Source organism: Scardinius erythrophthalmus (genome assembly GCF_964197995.2).
Source record: "Scardinius erythrophthalmus genome assembly, chromosome: 16".
Classification (NCBI taxonomy): domain Eukaryota; kingdom Metazoa; phylum Chordata; class Actinopteri; order Cypriniformes; family Leuciscidae; genus Scardinius; species Scardinius erythrophthalmus.
Window position 1 is genome coordinate 40,108,669 of NC_138236.1, and position 17,854 is coordinate 40,126,522.

General features: G+C 40.7%; 1 protein-coding gene across 1 annotated transcript in view; it reads right to left on the reverse strand.

Annotated features, from left to right (window-relative positions):
- LOC308704532 (uncharacterized protein) overlaps positions 1-2,875 on the reverse strand; it is a gene marked incomplete at both ends in the record, with an annotated part of 100,013 nt that extends 97,138 nt beyond the window's left edge. Inside the window, 2 exons of the mRNA XM_081388902.1 lie at positions 936-2,663; positions 2,859-2,875. Coding sequence (XP_081245028.1) covers positions 936-2,663; positions 2,859-2,875 — 1,745 coding nt within the window. The remainder of the gene's footprint in view (positions 1-935; positions 2,664-2,858) is intronic.
- Between the last annotated feature and the right edge of the window lie 14,979 nt (positions 2,876-17,854).

The following is a 17,854-nucleotide window of genomic DNA, read 5'->3' on the forward strand; positions in this document are numbered from 1 at the left end:
CACCCCCCTGGTGCCCGTGAGCGGAAAATACGCACTTGCAACTTTGAGCCGGCGGGCCGCCGGCCGCCGCGTCAGGAAGTCTCGCGTGATATCAGGTCTCGCGATGTAAACAATTGCTTTATGGCCAAAATAAATCTGCTAAAATGCTGTCATTATTGCGCTCCCTCACGCTGTCTGAACCCGAATGAAGAAGACGTTTTAAAGAATGTTCCATCTGCTTTGATGTCGTTGATCTATAGCCTCTGGTGTCTGAGAATCGCCAACGAGTTTTTACAACAGTGTTGTCAAATATCTATTCCGAAGCTGTGGGGGGAGCTCTAGAGAGAAACCTGCGAGCAAAAAGCGAGAATACAGCGAAGAAATCCCAAAGCTACTGAGTGCTGCTTTAACTGGCTTTTTTATTAATGCAATACAGTGAATGACAGCCGTCTGTGTCTCCCAGTGTCTTACATTATTGTCAGTTTAGTGTTCAGTGATTAATTTACACAGGAAAAAAAGATAACATGTATGCCTTCACCTCCGAATACATTATCTGTGTCTTACATTTCATAATGAACTCAGATAAACTCAGTGCAGACTCGTTTTCCATCAGTTCTTTTACATTAATTAGAATGTGTGCAAAGGATTGTGGGAGATTGAAGAACACGAAGGAACAACTTAATGCATCCTGCAAAATAAGCTGAATTAAAGACGCAAAATGAAGTCTGTCTTCAAAACATCTTTCAAACTGAGACGGCCTTCAGAGGCGCTTGATGACATGGCAGTCGAGATATGCAGTCTTACAAGGACGCAGCCACGGTTTGAGAAACACACGCAAATTATGTACAATATCCCAGAAATCAATCTGTGTCTCCTGATTTAAACAACTCTGATCTCTTAGCTTCTCTTTGTTCATAATGTTTTAGACTGTAATGATTGCACTAAGTGTTACTTACCGATCATCTCTGTCTCCAGTTAATCTGTGCAGGTGAAACTCCTGCAGTGTCTGCTCTGAGGACAACAACACAAACACTAAAGCTGACCACTGAGACGAGGAGAGTTTCACAGCACGTAATCCTCCACGGCTCATTTGAGGTTCAGCTTTTTTCACTAGAGAAAGATCACCCAGTTCATTCAGACAGTGAAACAGATTGATGTATTTATCTGGAGAGAGATTCTCATTGATCTTTTCTTTAATATAGTCAACTGTTCTCTTATTGTTGTGAGAGCTGTTTGCTGTCTGTGTCTTTAGCTCTTGTAAGAGACTCTGATTAGACTTCACTGACAGACCCAGAAGGAAACGAAGGAAAAGGTCCAGATGCCCAATTTTACTGTGTAAAGCCTCATCCACAGCTATCTGATGGATATCAGATAGGGAAACTGTGTCTCCATTAGTTGGTTTGGTAATCTGGTCAAACACATTGATGTTATTGTTGATAAAGGAGAGATGCACATATAGAGCTGCTAGATGTTCCTGAATGCTCAGATGAACAAAGCAGAAGACTTTCCCCTGACACAAGCCCAACTCCTCTCTGAAGATCTGAGTGCACAATCCTGAGTAAACTGATGCTTCTGCCTCATCAATGCCACACTCGCCCAGGTCTTCCTCGTAGAAGATCAGGTTGCCTTTCACAAGCTGCCGATAAGCCAGTTTCCCCAGTTTGACAATCATGTCTTCATCATTCACTTTCTTCTCATAGTCCTTTTCATATTTGATGTTGGTCTGAATGAGCAGGAAGTGCGTGTACATTTGAGTGAGAGTCTTGGGAATCTCTCCTCTCTCTGCTTCACTGAACATCTCCTCTAGAACAGTGGCTGAGATCCAGCAAAACACTGGGATGTGGCACATAATAAAGAGGCTCCTTGAGGACTTCAGGTGTGAGATGATCCTGTCGGCCAGACTCTGATCACTGATTCTCTTCCTGAAGTATTCCTCCTTCTGTGTGTCACTGAAGCCTCGTACCTCTGTCACTCGATGGACACACTCAGAGGGGACGAGATCCGCTGCTGCTGGTCTAGAGGTGATCCAGATGAGAGCAGAGGGAAGCAGATTCCCCACAATGAGGTTCGTCAGCAGCTCGTCCACTGAGGCTGATTCAGTCACAGCACACAACCTCACATCGCTCTGAAAATCCAGAGTCAGACGACACTCATCCAGACCATCAAAGATGAACAACACTTTATACTCATCACTGAATATTTCCATTTCTTTTGTTTCAGGGAAAAAGACATGAAGAAGATCTGAAAGACTGAGTGTTTTGTCCTTCATCAAGTTGAGCTCTCTGAAAGCAAGTGGAAATATGAGCTGGACGTCCTGATTCTCTTTCCCTTCAGCCCAGTCCAGGATGAGCTTCTGCACAGAGACTGTTTTCCCAATGCCAGCGACTCCCTTTGTCAGCACAGTTCTGATGGGTTTGTCTTGTCCAGGTAAAGGTCTAAAGATGTCACTGCATTTAATCGGTGTGTCCTCTGTTTCTGCTCTCCTGGACTGTGTCTCAATCTGTCTCACCTCATGCTCATTATTGATCTCTCCACTTCCACTCTCTGTGATGTAGAGCTCTGTGTAGATCTCATTCAGGAGTGTTGGGTTTCCCTGCTTTGATATTCCCTCATACAAACACTCAAACTTCTGTCTCAGATTTGATCTCAATGTATTGAGGACTTCAGCAGGTTTAGAGGCAGTGCTGTAAGATTAAAATACCACATTATTACACAAGTCAGAGAAGTAAATAGCCATAAATTACAAAACTATTTATGGGACACAGAACATCATTAGGTTTCTGAAATGTTTTAATCATTAATCATGTGTTTGAGTGATGTGTGATGTGAATTTTAGCACCTAAAATTAAACAACAACAACAACAAGTCCTACATTTTACCTGAAACCAGGATTCATGCTTTCATTTAAGTCTTGTGGTTGAATCACAAGCTTGTACACAGTTTTGTTTTTAACTGGTCTGGATAGAAGATTTGACCTTAAATCAGAATGAAGAGGGTAAAGCATCAGACACACTGATATTGATGTAATTGTGTCATTAACGGAGTAACAGACCAACAGCTTTTACAGTGTGTGAATGTATTAACAATACAATACATACAGTTGTGGTCAGAATTAATGGCACCCCTGGTAAATATGATCAAAAATGTTTGTAAAAAATAAATCTGCCTTTTGATCTTTCATTCAAAAAAATTGCAAAAATCGAACCTCTCATTGAAGTTAATTAATTGAACCCCTCCTTGAACTGCCACCTTAACGTGGTGAAGGGGTTTGAGTACCCGAATGACCCTAGGAGCTATGTTGTCCGGGGCTATATGCCCCTGGTAGGGTCTCCCAAGACAAACAGGTCCTAGGCGACGGGTCAGACTTATGAGACAAATTAAATCGAGGACCATGACGTTGCCTGGTATGGTGCAGCCCCGGGTTGGGGCTCGTATGCGAGCGTCTGGTGGCCGGGCCTCCCCCCACAGGGTCCGGCCGGGCTCAGCCCGAAGGAGCGACGTGGGGCCGCCTTCCCGTGGGCTCACCACCCGCAGGAATGACTGTAAGGGCAGTGGACAACCCGATCCCTGGACACGGAAACTAGCTCTAGGAACGTAGAATGTCACCTCGCTGGCGGGGAAGGAGCCTGAGATTGTGCATGAGGTTGAGAGGTTCCGACTAGAGATAGTCGGGATCACCTCTACGCACGGCTTGGGCTCTGGAACCACACTCCTTGAGAGAGGATGGACTCTTCACCACTCTGGAGTTGCCCATGGTGAGAGGCGGCGGCGGGCTGATGTGGGTTTGCTTATAGCCCCCCAGCTCAGCCACCATGTGTTGGAGTTCACCCCGGTGAACGAGAGGGTCGTTTCCCTGCGCCTACGGGTCGGGGATAGGTCTTTAACTGTCGTGTGTGCCGGCCTTCTTCCGTCGTTCTACTGGGGGACTTCAACGCCCATGTGGGCAACGACAGTGACACCTGGAGGGGCGTGATTGGGAGGTACGGCCCCCCTAATCTGAACCCGAGCGGTGACTTATGTGCTAGTTACAGTTTGTCCATAACGAACACCATGTTCAAGCATAAGGGTTTCCATCAGTGCACGTGGCACCAGGACACCATAGGCTGTAGGTCGATGATCGACTTTGTGGTCGTTTCATCTGACCTGCGGCCATATGTCTTGGACACTCAGGTAAAGAGAGGGGCGGAGCTGTCAACTGATCACCAGCTGGTGGTGAGTTGGATCCGATGGCGGGGGAAGAAGCTGGACAGACTCGGCAGACCCAAGCATACTGTGAGGGTCTGCTGGGAATGTTTGGCCAAGTCTCCTGTCAGAGAGATCTTCAACTCCCACCTCCGGCGGAGCTTCGACCAGATCCCGAGGGAGGCTGGAGATATTGAGTCCGAGTGGACCATGTTCTCCACCTCCATGGCCGCTCGGAGCTGTGGCCGTAAGGTCTCCGGTGCCTGTCGAGGCGGCAATCCCCGAACCCGGTGGTGGACACCGGAAGTAAGGGATGCCGTCAAGCTGAAGAAGGAGTCCTATCGGGCCTGGTTGGCTTGCGGGACTCCTGAGGCAGCTGACGGGTACCAGCAGGCCAAGCGAACTGCAGCCCGGGTGGTTGTGGAGGCAAAAACTTGGGCCTGGGAGGAGTTCGGTGAGGCCATGGAGAAGGACTATCGGCTGGCCTCGAAGAGATTCTGGCAAACCGTCCAGCGCCTCAGGAGAGGGAAGCAGTGCCCTACCAACGCTGTCTACAGTAGAGGTGGGCAGCTGTTGACCTCAACTGGGGATGTCGTTGGACGGTGGAAGGAATACTTCGAGGATCTCCTCAATCCCCCTGTCACGTCTTCCATTGAGGAAGCAGAGGCTGAGGGCTCAGAGGTGGACTCGTCCATCACCCAAGCTGAAGTCACCGAGGTAGTCAAGAAACTCCTCGGTGGCAAGGCACCGGGGGTGGATGAGATCCGCCCTGAGTACCTCAAGTCTCTGGATGTTGTGGGGCTGTCTTGGCTGACACGCCTCTGCAGTATCGCGTGGCGGTCGGGGACAGTGCCTCTGGGATGGCAGACCGGGGTGGTGGTCCCTCTTTTTAAGGTGTGTTTCAACTACAGGGGGATCACACTTCTCAGCCTCCATGGGAAAGTCTATGCCAGGGTACTGGAGAGGAGAATACGGTCGATAGTAGAACCTCGGATTCAGGAGGAACAGTGCAGTTTTCGTCCAGGCCGTGGAACACTGGACCAGCTATACCATCTCCAGGGTGTTGGAGGGTTCATGGGAGTTTGCCCAACCAGTCCACATGTGCTTTGTGGATTTGGAGAAGGCGTGTTGGCCCCTTCAGACCAGGACCTTCAGCATGTACTGGGACGGTTACAGCCGAGTGTGAAGCGGCTGGGATGAGAATCAGCACCTCCAAATCCGAGACCATGGTCCTCAGTCGGAAAAGGGTGGCTTGCCCACTCCAGGTTGGTGGAGAGTTCCTGCCTCAAGTGGAGGAGTTTAAGTATCTTTGGGTTTTGTTCACGAGTGAGGGAAGGATGGAACGAGAGATTGACAGACGGATCGGTGCAGCTTCTGCAGTAATGCGGTCGATGTACTGGTCTGTCGTGGTGAAGAAAAATCCTCCTAGACGCCTTCCCGGGAAGGTGTTCCGGGCGCATCCCACTGGGAGGAGACCCCGGGGAAGACCTAGGACACGCTGGAGAGACTATGTCTCCCGGCTGGCCTGGGAACGCCTTGGTGCCCCCCCCCCGGAAGAGCTAGAGGAAGTGTCTAGGGAGAGGTAAGTCTGGGCATCTCTGCTTAGACTGCTATCCCCGCGACCTGGCCCCGGATAATCGGAATAAGATGGATGGATTGATGGACTTTTGCCAAGATATAAGATCTGAGTTTTCTTCTATAAAAACTGACGAGATCAGAGACCATTCCTCCATACAGAACCACTCCAGATCCTTCAGATTCACAAGTTCATGTTGGTGCTTCTTCTGTTCAGTTCACCCCACTCATTTTCTATAGGGTTTAAGGCCATTGCACACTGAGTCCGAAATTCGCATCCGAAATTTTCGCACGTTAAAAAAAAAATTCGACCTCACGTTATGTCAATCACGCTTGCACACTGTCTACGAAACTTTCGTCCGTAATAAAAAAATTCGGATCGGGTTAGATTTTCTGCGTTTTTCGCATCCACAGCCAGTATTTTGAGAGTTTTTTTGACAATTCAGAGCCACCTCCCCTTTCAATCAGATCGAAATTTCGGAAAATATAACCTGTACAGCTGTTCTGTCTGCCCAGCGCTTCTGCCAGCCGTGTGTGTGTGTGTGTGTGTGTTTGTCCATACCACAGACTGTAAAAAGGGTCCATACCTAGACATACTGCCAGTCTCTGTTCAGGATCGATTGGTTCACGGAAATTGGTGGTCTTCTTTTTAATATGTGGCTCCAGTATCGCTAGTAAAGCATCAAACTGTTCCACTGACATTCTGAGGTAAATTTTGAATTGCTCGGGATAATTTCGCAACTCCTTGATAAGGAGGAGAAACTCTCCTTCCTCTCGGCGCAATCTCAGGATTGAATGGACCCAATATTTCCTCTTTTTATTTTTCTCTTTTTAAGAAGAAAGAGGGCAACAAAATCATCCTCACTGCTTGACGAATCCATTTTGTATTTTTTGCGTTTTTTTTTCGCAAAGGTTTAATAAATACGCATCGGACTCAGTGTGCAAGGTTTCTGTTCATGACGAATTTTAAGGCTGACGAACACGAAAAAACGCATATGAAAATTTCGGACTCAGTGTGCAATGGCCTTTAGTTTAGGGGACTGGGACGGTCATGGCAGAAGCTTCATTTTGTGCTCAGTTACCCATTTTTGTGTTGATTTTATTGTTTGTTTTGGACCATTGTCCTGATGGAAGATCCAACCACGGCCTATTATAAGATTTCTAGCAGAGGTAGTCAGGTTTTGATTTTTTTTATCTGTTGGTATTTGCTAGAATCCATAATACCATGTATCTGAACAAGATGTCCAGGACCTCCAGCAAAAAAATAGGCCCACAACATATAAGATCCAGCGGTATATTTAACCGTAGGCATGGGGTACTGTTTATCCCTGTTTGCATCAAACACATCTGGTGGGTTTGCTGCCAAAAAGCCATTTTTTTGTTTCATCTGACCATAGAATCCAGTCCCTTTTGAAGTTCCAGTCGTGTCTGACAACTGAATATGCTGGAGTTTATTTTTGAAGGAGCGAGGAGGATTTTTCTTGAAACCCTCCCAAACAACATGTGGTTGTGTAAGGGTTGTTTGATCTTTTTTTTTTTTTTTTGGCTCTCTGACCCCTAAGACTCAAGAAATCTCTGCAATTCTCCATCTGTGACCCTTGGAGAGTCTTTGGCCACTCAAACTTTCCTCCTCACCGTGCATTAAGACAATATAGACACACGTCCTCTTCCTGGCAGATTCGTTACATCTTTAGTTGATTGGAACTTCTTAATTATTGCCCTGATGGTCAAAATGGGGATTTTCAATTCTTTAGATATTTTCTTACAGCCACTTTCTTTTTTGCGATGCTCAACAATCTTTTGAAGCACATCAGAACTATATTCTTTGGTTTTACTCATTGTGATGGATGATTAACCCTCAGGGGTCTGAGGTGTTTTTGGGGTCCTTGAGATGTTCTTACATGCCCTGACATTTGTGCTTTTTTCAGTTGCTTATAAACATATTAATGGCAAATGTATAATTACACTCTATTTAGCACAAACAGGGCTACCTGTTATAATATGTGAGCAACATGTATGTACATGTTTGTATTTTTGAGAGAATAATGTTTATGCATGGTTATTGAAAAAACAAAAAATGAAAGTTTCTGAAATAAGGCCACAAAACACATACTAAATATGTGTTCACAAGACTTCTGAATAATGCATTTTGTCGCCTAGAGTTTTTTCTTCAAAATTATCTGAAAATCATCCTGCCTAATCATTCACATAAAACAATACATTGATTTAAATTTTGTAAGACACATTTTGTTTGGAAAGGCAATATGCGAGTGGGCGAGAATGATTCAATGACACCATCATGAATATAGAGTGGTTCACACCTGAGGAGACAATGGCTCGCATACATAATGAGCCATTCATTCAGGTTTGTGACTGAGCCACAGGAAAGAGTGCAATGACTATATATATATATATATATATATATATATATATATATATATATATATATATATATATATATTAGTGGTGGGCCGTTATCGGCGTTAACGCGAGACTCTTATCGCGCGATAAAAAAAATATCGCCGTTAATCTATTCCCCAAATTGGGTTGGGAGATGATGACGCAATCTACCCGCGGCCGCGAGGTAAACCCGGCTGCAACGCATATTCGTCGTCTACTTAAGTAAACACGGCTGAAAGTGAAAGCTGCAACATCCATTATTTGGACTTGGTTCGAATTTAAGCCGTCCGACAAACAGCAGCAAACTATAGACAGAGTGTGTGAGGTAACGGTTCGGTAAGTTAACACACGACTAATCCGTTCTACCACCTCAAATTCAAAACGAAACATGATATCACTGAATACCAGCGCGCGCGTATTATTCTCATTCCAATATATCTTAGTGGTGTAACGTTAACACATAATCTCTGTCTACGCCCGATTTTAAGAATCGTTGTTGTGTTTCTTTTTAACTGAAAAGACATCAGTTAGACAATATTATAACTTTATATTTGGGGTTTCATAAGCTCAAAGCTATAATAAACATTAGACCTACTTAAGTCTCTGCAGCTAGTGTACTTAAATTTTATTTATCTGCAAAATTATGTTGTATACTCACAGTTTTGCACAATATATGTTCTCAAAACTACATATACCCTTTAAAAAAAATACATTTAGCAGTTGTTTAGCAGGGTCTGTGTAACCTGTTCTTAAATGGTTTTATTATAATATACTGTATATCGTTATCGCAAGAGGCTGCAATGTATATCACAATATAGATTTTAGGCCATATCGCTCATCCCTAATTGATAGCCTATAGTAGTTGATAATAACATAGGCCTACCTAATGTTGCCTATGGACGGTAACAGTACAGTAGTAACCTTTTACAGTCTATGAGTAGAACAGCTTTCTCAAGCAGTTTGTGATGCATTTTGGAAACAGGAGATGAGCCCCTGGTCTAATGCGCCACCTGGCTTGAGAAACCCGTTCACAAAGACTTACTTTTATAGTCATTATTTGGGTAGCACACATATTCTGAATGCCTTCGGCAGAATTCAAATGAGCCATTTTAATCTAGATTAATCTAGATTAATTTCAAAATTAATCTAGATTAATCTAGATTAAAAAAATTAATCTATGCCCACCTCTAATATATATATGTACAATATTGGTTCACAATTTGTTGTTGTTTTTTTTCCTCAAATTGTGCTTGCAAATTGTATAATATCCAAGGAAACATTTCTAGTAATAGTGCAGTTAATTGTTCCCATACTGTATTTTCAGAAAGTTTTTGAATATATTCTCTACCCAAATGTGTCACTAATAAAACACAATAAAAATTATTTAAAGACAAGGTTTATATTAACCTTTTAAGATTTTGTTTACATCTATCCTTGTATATATATATATATATATATATATATATATATATTTGCTATTTCATTGAAAAGGTTATACAATTACAACAACAATAAAAAATGTAACAATATTTTCAGTGTAATCTTTCTTTGTAAAAACTAAAGTATACATTTTATTATACGCATTTCAAAGTTAAGGATTCATTAGTTTGAATATTGCCTACATTGGAACACTATGATAACATCTTATTTGATTATTTTTGACAAAACATAATATAGGCTATATATATATATATATATATTTAACATGAGCAGAAATTGGCAACATTATAAGCTTATTTGATGTGTGTCAGTAGGCTATTTTACAGTAAAAACATTATAATCTATCCGATTTTTGTAGTCGATTTTTACTCATCTCAGTATAGCAATAGTTTGGTAAAAGCTGTTCATTCATTCACACACAAAAACGCGATTCATTTTGAAACAGTATTTTTCCAGCTGTAGTAGCTACACAACAGTGCGCATCTGTGCGTTCATTCATTCACACACAGAAACGCGATTTATATTCAAACAGTATTTTTGAGTGTACAGACACTTGCGATTAGAACAAAGCAAATATGGAACTGACCTATTCCTGGATCCGTTGATCCTCGAAATGAAACTTTCAGCAATTCTGAGGTAAATTTTCCAGGATTAATATTAAGATAGTATTATTCCTCACAGCGTCGTAAAGTACATGACTGATTACTCGCGGTGTGTGTTATCCAGCTGATGGGGGCGTTTCACAGGTTTGCATGGATCGCCTCGGATTATTTGCGTTTGAATAGCGCTCGCTCTCCATGGGCTCACATTAAAACATAATGAGCTGAGATGAGAACGACTGACATCTCTCTCTTTTCATACATATTACATAAACTGAGAATATTTGTTTTTTATAAAAATTTCTTCATTTATAAGAAGAGAATTCAAGCTTCATGCCTGTGTGTCTGTATGCCTGTTTGACTGAGTATTCGCTGAGTTACAGTTCATTTTCAGAATTGACTTCACTGACAGAAAGCAGAACTCGCATCATGTTTATTTTTCTTTATTTGGCAAAAAGCACAACACTTTGTTTTTATTGTGAGTATACACAAAAAAAAAACACACACTTAACAGGACCGATTGATGTATGAAACGTGTATGGAAGATCAAAGTCAACAGAGTATTTAGAGTCTCTTTTGCACTGATAAGGAAAAACGCGAGCTGGTTTCGCCGGCGATACCGCCGACCCCAGGGGGTTAAAGAAATTGTTTTTGAAATCGATGTTGTATACTACAGCTCGCAAAAAGACTGTTTAAATATGAATCACGTGCCTGTGTGTGAATGAATGAACGGTACAGATGTTTACTACAGCTGTAGTAGCCTAAACAACAGCGCACATCTGTGCCGTTCATTCACACTTGCACTTACATTACCCCCAATTTCCACCAGATGCGTAACGGCTGCGGAACTGCTCCGCTGCGTGACAGCTCCGTGTTCCGTCGTCCGTCAATACCCACCAGGTCCGGATTTGTTGCGGAACGGCTGCGTCCATGACTGACAGCTGAAGTCACGTGGACCCACGAGATCTAATTCACGTATGATCGCGCAATATATAGTTTCTATAAACAGAACGTTATGAGGAATGGCATATTATGACGTTTTCAAGGTGTAGTGTAGGGAAATATGATCCGCCATGATCACAGTGTATTTTATTTAAAAAATTAACCGGATCTTTTATTTTGTTTTGGTTTGTTCTGTTTTTTTGCTCGACTTCCTGTCCTGCGCATTCTGCCCTGTAGTGCTGCGTAGCTCTCCGGCATCCGGCAAAAATAGAAGCTCTGCGTATCTGCTCCGGAGGGCTGCGGATCGCCAGAGTCGGAACGCAGCTGTACCGCATTCAGTGGAAATACACTCATTGACTTTAATGGAAACCTATTGACTCCGCCGCCGTGCCGGAGCCATAACGCAGACGGTGGAAATTGGGGGTTAGTAAACATGTTATTTTTACATAAACACATCTACTATATTAGCTTTTACCAAACTATTGCTATACTGAGATGTGTAAAACAGACGAAATATGAATGTTTAGACAAGATTTCGTTGAATAGTTTTTTATAGATTATAAAGTTTTTACTGTAAAAAAGACTACTGTCACATCAAATAAGCTTTTGTTCGCCAATTTCTGCTCATATGTTAAATATATAGTGATGTTTTGTCAAAAATAAAGTAGGTATATTGAATTATCAACTAATATGTTATTATAGTGTTTGTTCCAATGTAGGCTATATTCAAACTAATGAATCCTTAAAGGGGGGGTGAAATGCTCATTTTCACTCAATCTCCTGTTAATCTTGAGTACCTATAGAGTAGTATTGCATCGTTCATATCTTCAAAAAGTCTTTAGTTTTATTATATTTATAAAAGAAAGATAGGCTGTACCGAGTCTTTCCAGAAAAAACTGAGCGGCTGGAGGCGGGCCGTGTGGGCGAAGCTAGCTGTGCTAACGCGCCGAGCTAGTAACGTTAACAACACACAGATACATTTGTTCAACAGTTTTACTCACCGCCTGCGGTTCCAACGCACAACTGCGGACCTTTATCATTGTGACTGCTCGATCCTTAAGCATTAGACGATCTGCAAATCTGTTGATCTGGGCTTTGTTTATAAAACAATCATCGTCGAAATGCAGGAAAACAGTCTTGCTCAACTCGTTTTTGCCCCAGAAAAAAAACTGCATCCACTATTCCCTTAACGCTGGGTTCTTTGGGAATCTGTGCAGGTTTGTCTTGCCCTGGCAACCAAAAACCCACTTCTTTGGTGATACTGACTTCCCTAAATCCAAGCACAGCGCTTTGATGGGCGTACTGCTTTCGCTCTCTTGCTCTGGTCGACGAGTGCGCGCGCGCCCGCGATCTTACCTAAGTGCCCTTAGGACCCGTATAAGGAAATTCCGCTACATCTGACGTCACACATGCCCATACTCGAAAAAAACTTTCCGAAACTTGTGACAAACCGGAAGGACAATTTTTGGCACAGAAATACTCCTTCAAACGTACAATTTAATTTTTGAAACTTTGTCCATGTTTAGCATGGGAATCCAACTCTTTAACAGTGTAAAAAACTCAGTATGCATGAAATAGCATTTCACCCCCCCCCCCCCTTTAACTTTAAAATACGTATGATAAAATGCATAATTTTAAATAGAAAGATTACACTTGAAATATTGTTAAAATTGTAATTGTTGTTGATTTATATGTGAAAACTGTTTAATAATATAGCAAAACATATATATTACAAGGTAGATGTAAGCAACATCTTAATAGGTCAATATAAACCTTCTCAATAAATTATTTATTATTGTTTTTTATTATTGACACATATGGGGAGAGAATATATTCCAAAACATTCTGAAAATACAGTATGAGAATTAACTGCATATAATTAAATGTTTCCCTTGGATATTATACAATTTGCATGCATTCAAAATAAGTCCTCACATTCTTTACTTGTGGTACTCTCAGTGACACACCTGAATGAAAGGCTCATTATGCGGCTCATTATGCGGCTCATTGTCTTCTCAAGGTTGAATCTCGCCCACTTGCATATTTCCTTTCCAAACAAAATGTGTCTTACAAAGTTTAAATCAATGTATTACTGGATCGGATTGGCCCAATCCCTATTTAATGTGAATATACTTAAGAGATATTTTATTAGTAAAAACTTCTAGGGGTGCCAATAATTGTGGCCGACGTGTTTTGGAGAAAAACATTTATTTCATTATGTGATTTCCTCCCCACTTTAAATTCTTATGCTTCAATGAAAGGTTCGATTTTTGCGAATTTTTTTAATGAAAGATCAAAAGGATAAACAATGCAGATTAATTTTTTACAGCCATTTTTGATCATATTTACCAGGGGTTTCATTAATTCTAACCACAACTGTAGAGCTTTACGGAAGAGCACAATGATAATCATTAAAGGGATAGTTCACTTTGAAATTAAATTTTGGTATGTTTTAGCTTACCTCAAGGGCATCCAAGATGTAGGTGTCTTTTTTTCCGCAGTAGTTTCAATTTTGATATTTTTAGGTCAAACCGTTCTTGTCTGTCAGTCATATAATGCAGGTCTGAGGTCACTGTCTCGAAGAGCATGCACAGAGTCCAAATTAAAACAATTCCCCATTTGAACGAATGTCTTTAAGGCGACATCTAGTGTATATATCTATGCACCAGTCTGCGCACACGTTACACACCAGGATGCGCGCACGCCCTCAGATCACTTGGATGTGGCTGTGTATAAGAGGTAAAAATGATATAAATACTGTTCGTTTTCTCACACAAACCGCTTGTTTCGTGTCTTAGGCCATCAATGTGTACTTACGATGGGGAATTGTTTAATTTGGACGATGGGGAATTGTTTTAATTTGGACTCTGTGCATGCTCTTTGAGACAGTGACCACAGACCTGCATTATATGACTGACAGACAACAACGGTTTGACCTAAAAATATCAAAATTAAAACTACTGCGGAAAAAAAGACACCTATATCTATCCCTTTAATAGACTGAAACTAGTACACTAAGCACAAACAAATACAAAAAGCACATCTTTTATAGAAATTATATACCTGAGATCAGACCGTTTGTCTCCACTCTTAAAGTTCACTGGGTGCTCTATAGAAAAGTCACTCTTCACAGACACACAGCTGGACTCTGGTTTTGAGCTCTTCTGCTGGACTGAACTGGTTTCAAAACTAAGTAAAATATAAAGAATACAGACTTATAAAAGACCACATAAATGTTGCGTACTTTTGCTTTAATGTCTGAAACGGTTTCAAACTTTGATTAAAATTATTTTGAGAAATTAACTCACTGGTTTGCAAATGTTAAGCATGATTCAACTATTGTACCAAAGCAACTGAGAAAACGGTAATATTAGGAATTAGGAATTCAAAACAAACAAATTAAAATCAACTACAGAATTATAGAATGATTCAACTCAGGTGAACATCAACCACGGTCACATGACTCTTCTCAAATGCACAATGGACGACGAAGGACTAGAGAGGACACAACCGACTAAAGAGACCAATGTTTAGCTGAACTTTAAAGATAAACCACCTTACTGTACTCTAGTAATGGTACTCTTGCTGTGAAACATTACTGTTCTGACCAGACACCGTGAAGCTTTCAACAAATCTGAAAGACCTCTCGAGCCGTTGTAACGCCACGCCAGCAGAGGGAGCCTTCTCCTGAGTATTGACTGTGTACCGCTCCCTCTGCTTCTTCTTTAATTTCCTGTTTGAACAGTATTTAAGAAGTGTGAGGCTGCGTTCGAAACCGCATACTCAATGAGTAGGTACTTAATTTCAATGAGTACTTACTTAACGAGCGCTAAAAGAGTAGGTACTTTATAGCCAGATCTCGTTGAGTATGAATGAGAACCGGACATCTGCCATGTTGACGTTATCATGTGACCTACGACGCGTTATCACAAGCGCAACAACTTAAAAGATTTGAACGACACGTTTAATTCATCTGTCTGTAAATATCATGATATTGATTAAACTTGCTCATTTTGTGGTCTTTTTGAAGAAACTGCTGCCCATTTATTGTGTGAGTACATTTAGGGTTGATTTAAGTTCTTATATTTAACCCTACTAATGTGACCCACCGTTTTATCCTGAACGATATTTATTTTTATTACGAAATCCCAAAATTGTCATCTCTTGAATATGTTGTTAATTTCTTTATTTTATATCCAAACATTTTCATCCATAAGCAAAAGTGGCTTACTGCTTTGTTTTCCTTTTTCTTGTTAAATTTAACTCTCGTTTCATCCCTCAGGCCTATAAATAACAGAAAATGCATTTTTTTTTAAATGTATTATATAATTAATTATTTAAGAAAATATATATTGATATTCAACCTTATAGGTTTTTTCCTGTGTATAAAATCTCATAATATGTTTGCAAACCCATGATATATATATATATATATATATATATATATATATATATATATATATATATATATATATATATATATATATATAAATACATACATACATTTACCTCACATTTACTCGACAGCCCTACCTAGAACGGTTTTCCTCAGCGTTTGTAATGTCTGCACAAAGGGAGATTCACCTTTGGAGAAAACTGTTGATTTTATACTCGAAAAATTTAAGTATCATTATTAAAAATTAATATTACCCCAGAATGAATTGCATTGCTATCCCAGCCCAAAACATACAATAATAACAACGATAAATGCTGATCAATTAATTATATTACTTTTTACTGTAAATTATATAATTCAATTAAACAAACAAAATGTAATGTATGTCATTTGAAATAGCTATGCATGAATACACTCTAGATGTGTATATAGTAAACATCTACATTTTCATTCAAACAATAAATAAAGCATTAATTAATTGTATTTTATTTACTGACAACAATGAGAAATATTAATAAATTAGTAAAAGAATGAATCAAAGTCACCATCACACAATAAACAAATGCATATACAAGTCAACACATGAAACAAAGCTTTATTCAAACTACAATCATGTATGTAGGCTACAGACGCTGAACCCCACATCCTTCTGCCGTTTCAGCACAGCGGTTCCCATTCTGCAGCTTTATTCTGATGAATCAGCTGACCGCCAGAGGTGAGCCGTGCCTTCGTGCCGGAGGTTGTTGCGTGATGTGTTGTGCTTCACAATCTGAGGCAATAAGGACAGGTGGAGTGATGGTGGGTCTCATGAGGGCAGGTGGAGTGATGGAGGGACTCGTCCATGGCACCATCTCCAGGATTCAGCTCTGTGCTCCTCATCCTCAGTGCTCACACCAGCCTGCTGGCATTTCAGATCCTACAAAATACACAAACATAACACAAAAGCAGTCATTTTAACAGCACAATGTCATTTGATTTCAGTATTATTTAGAAGACAAAAAACGCTTTTTTTCACAAATGCCACCATCATCTTCCCTTGCAGGTCCTGCTCCACAAAAGCTGTGCAGCAAATGCATAGAAATCAAGAATCAGAAAAGTGCTGTAATAGCTGTGTTTGAAATTACAATAATTAAAATAAACTACAACTTAATATTTAAATAGTTGTTGTTATTCATTTCTGTAATGTCACAAAGCCTTTGATGGCAGCATTCAGCTTCATGAGCCACTCTCCACCGGATAAACACATCTGTTCATCTGACCCTGTAACATCCAGACATGATTCACATAACCTCTGATTTATGAGCTCAACACTACATTTACATGTTGAGGTTGTTTTAACTTTTTATCCTACATAAATGTTCCTTAATTTATCAACAGTACTAATGGACAAATAAAATAGATAACTTATGTTTAGTTACTTTATAGATTTGTTCTACATAATAACACACATACATCACTCAGATGCTTATTTCATATTTAATCTGCAATTCTTATAGAAGAGTTTCTTGCCAGATATTAAATAGACATTTAGTAATTGTATTTAAGATGTATACGGTTTAAAATGTATGCAAATCCACTTTGGAGACATATGTGTCCTTACTGGAGCTTCTCTGTTAGCTATACATAATAAAATGTGATTTACAGCAAAATCACAAATATATAGCGTCTTTACATCTTCAACAATGCAACAGTTTACTGTACAGTAGTTCAACACATGCGATCATTTGATTTGTAATACTCACATTTGAGTCTCGTCCGTCATCCTTTCCGTCACGTTCGAGTATGACCTATCCTTCTTCTTCTTTTTTATGACGTATCCTCTCGCGTGGCCTCCTGGGATAGAAGAGTATCCATCGTTGAACACTCAAAAATCTGGGCGGAAGCGAGTAAGCCATCCGGGAACTTCTCGCCTACTCTTTTATGAATACTGATGTTTCGAACGTACTGCTTCCTTCACGTACTGTTTTCGCCTACTATATAGTAGGAAAGTAGGCATATTCGAACGCACTTAAGTCCGAATCTCGCGATAATTAGTACGTCACCCAGGTAATTCTCGCCTACTCTTTTGGATTCGTACATACTTTTTCGCTCGCCTACTCTTTTTCCCATACTAAATAGTAGGGAAGTATGCGGTTTCGAACGCAGCCTTTGTGTGTTTGCTCTTTGCAAAGTATTGCCAGTTCATCTGCCTTACCGAGCGTTTCCATTGTTTTCTGCCTGCTTATCTCGTGTATGATTCTGCCTGATTTTCTGATTTACGCCTGTTGGATTACCCCTCTGTTCTGGTAGCCTGTTTTTGGACTGATGACTGTGTTTGGACCTTTTGCCTGTTTGCTCATCT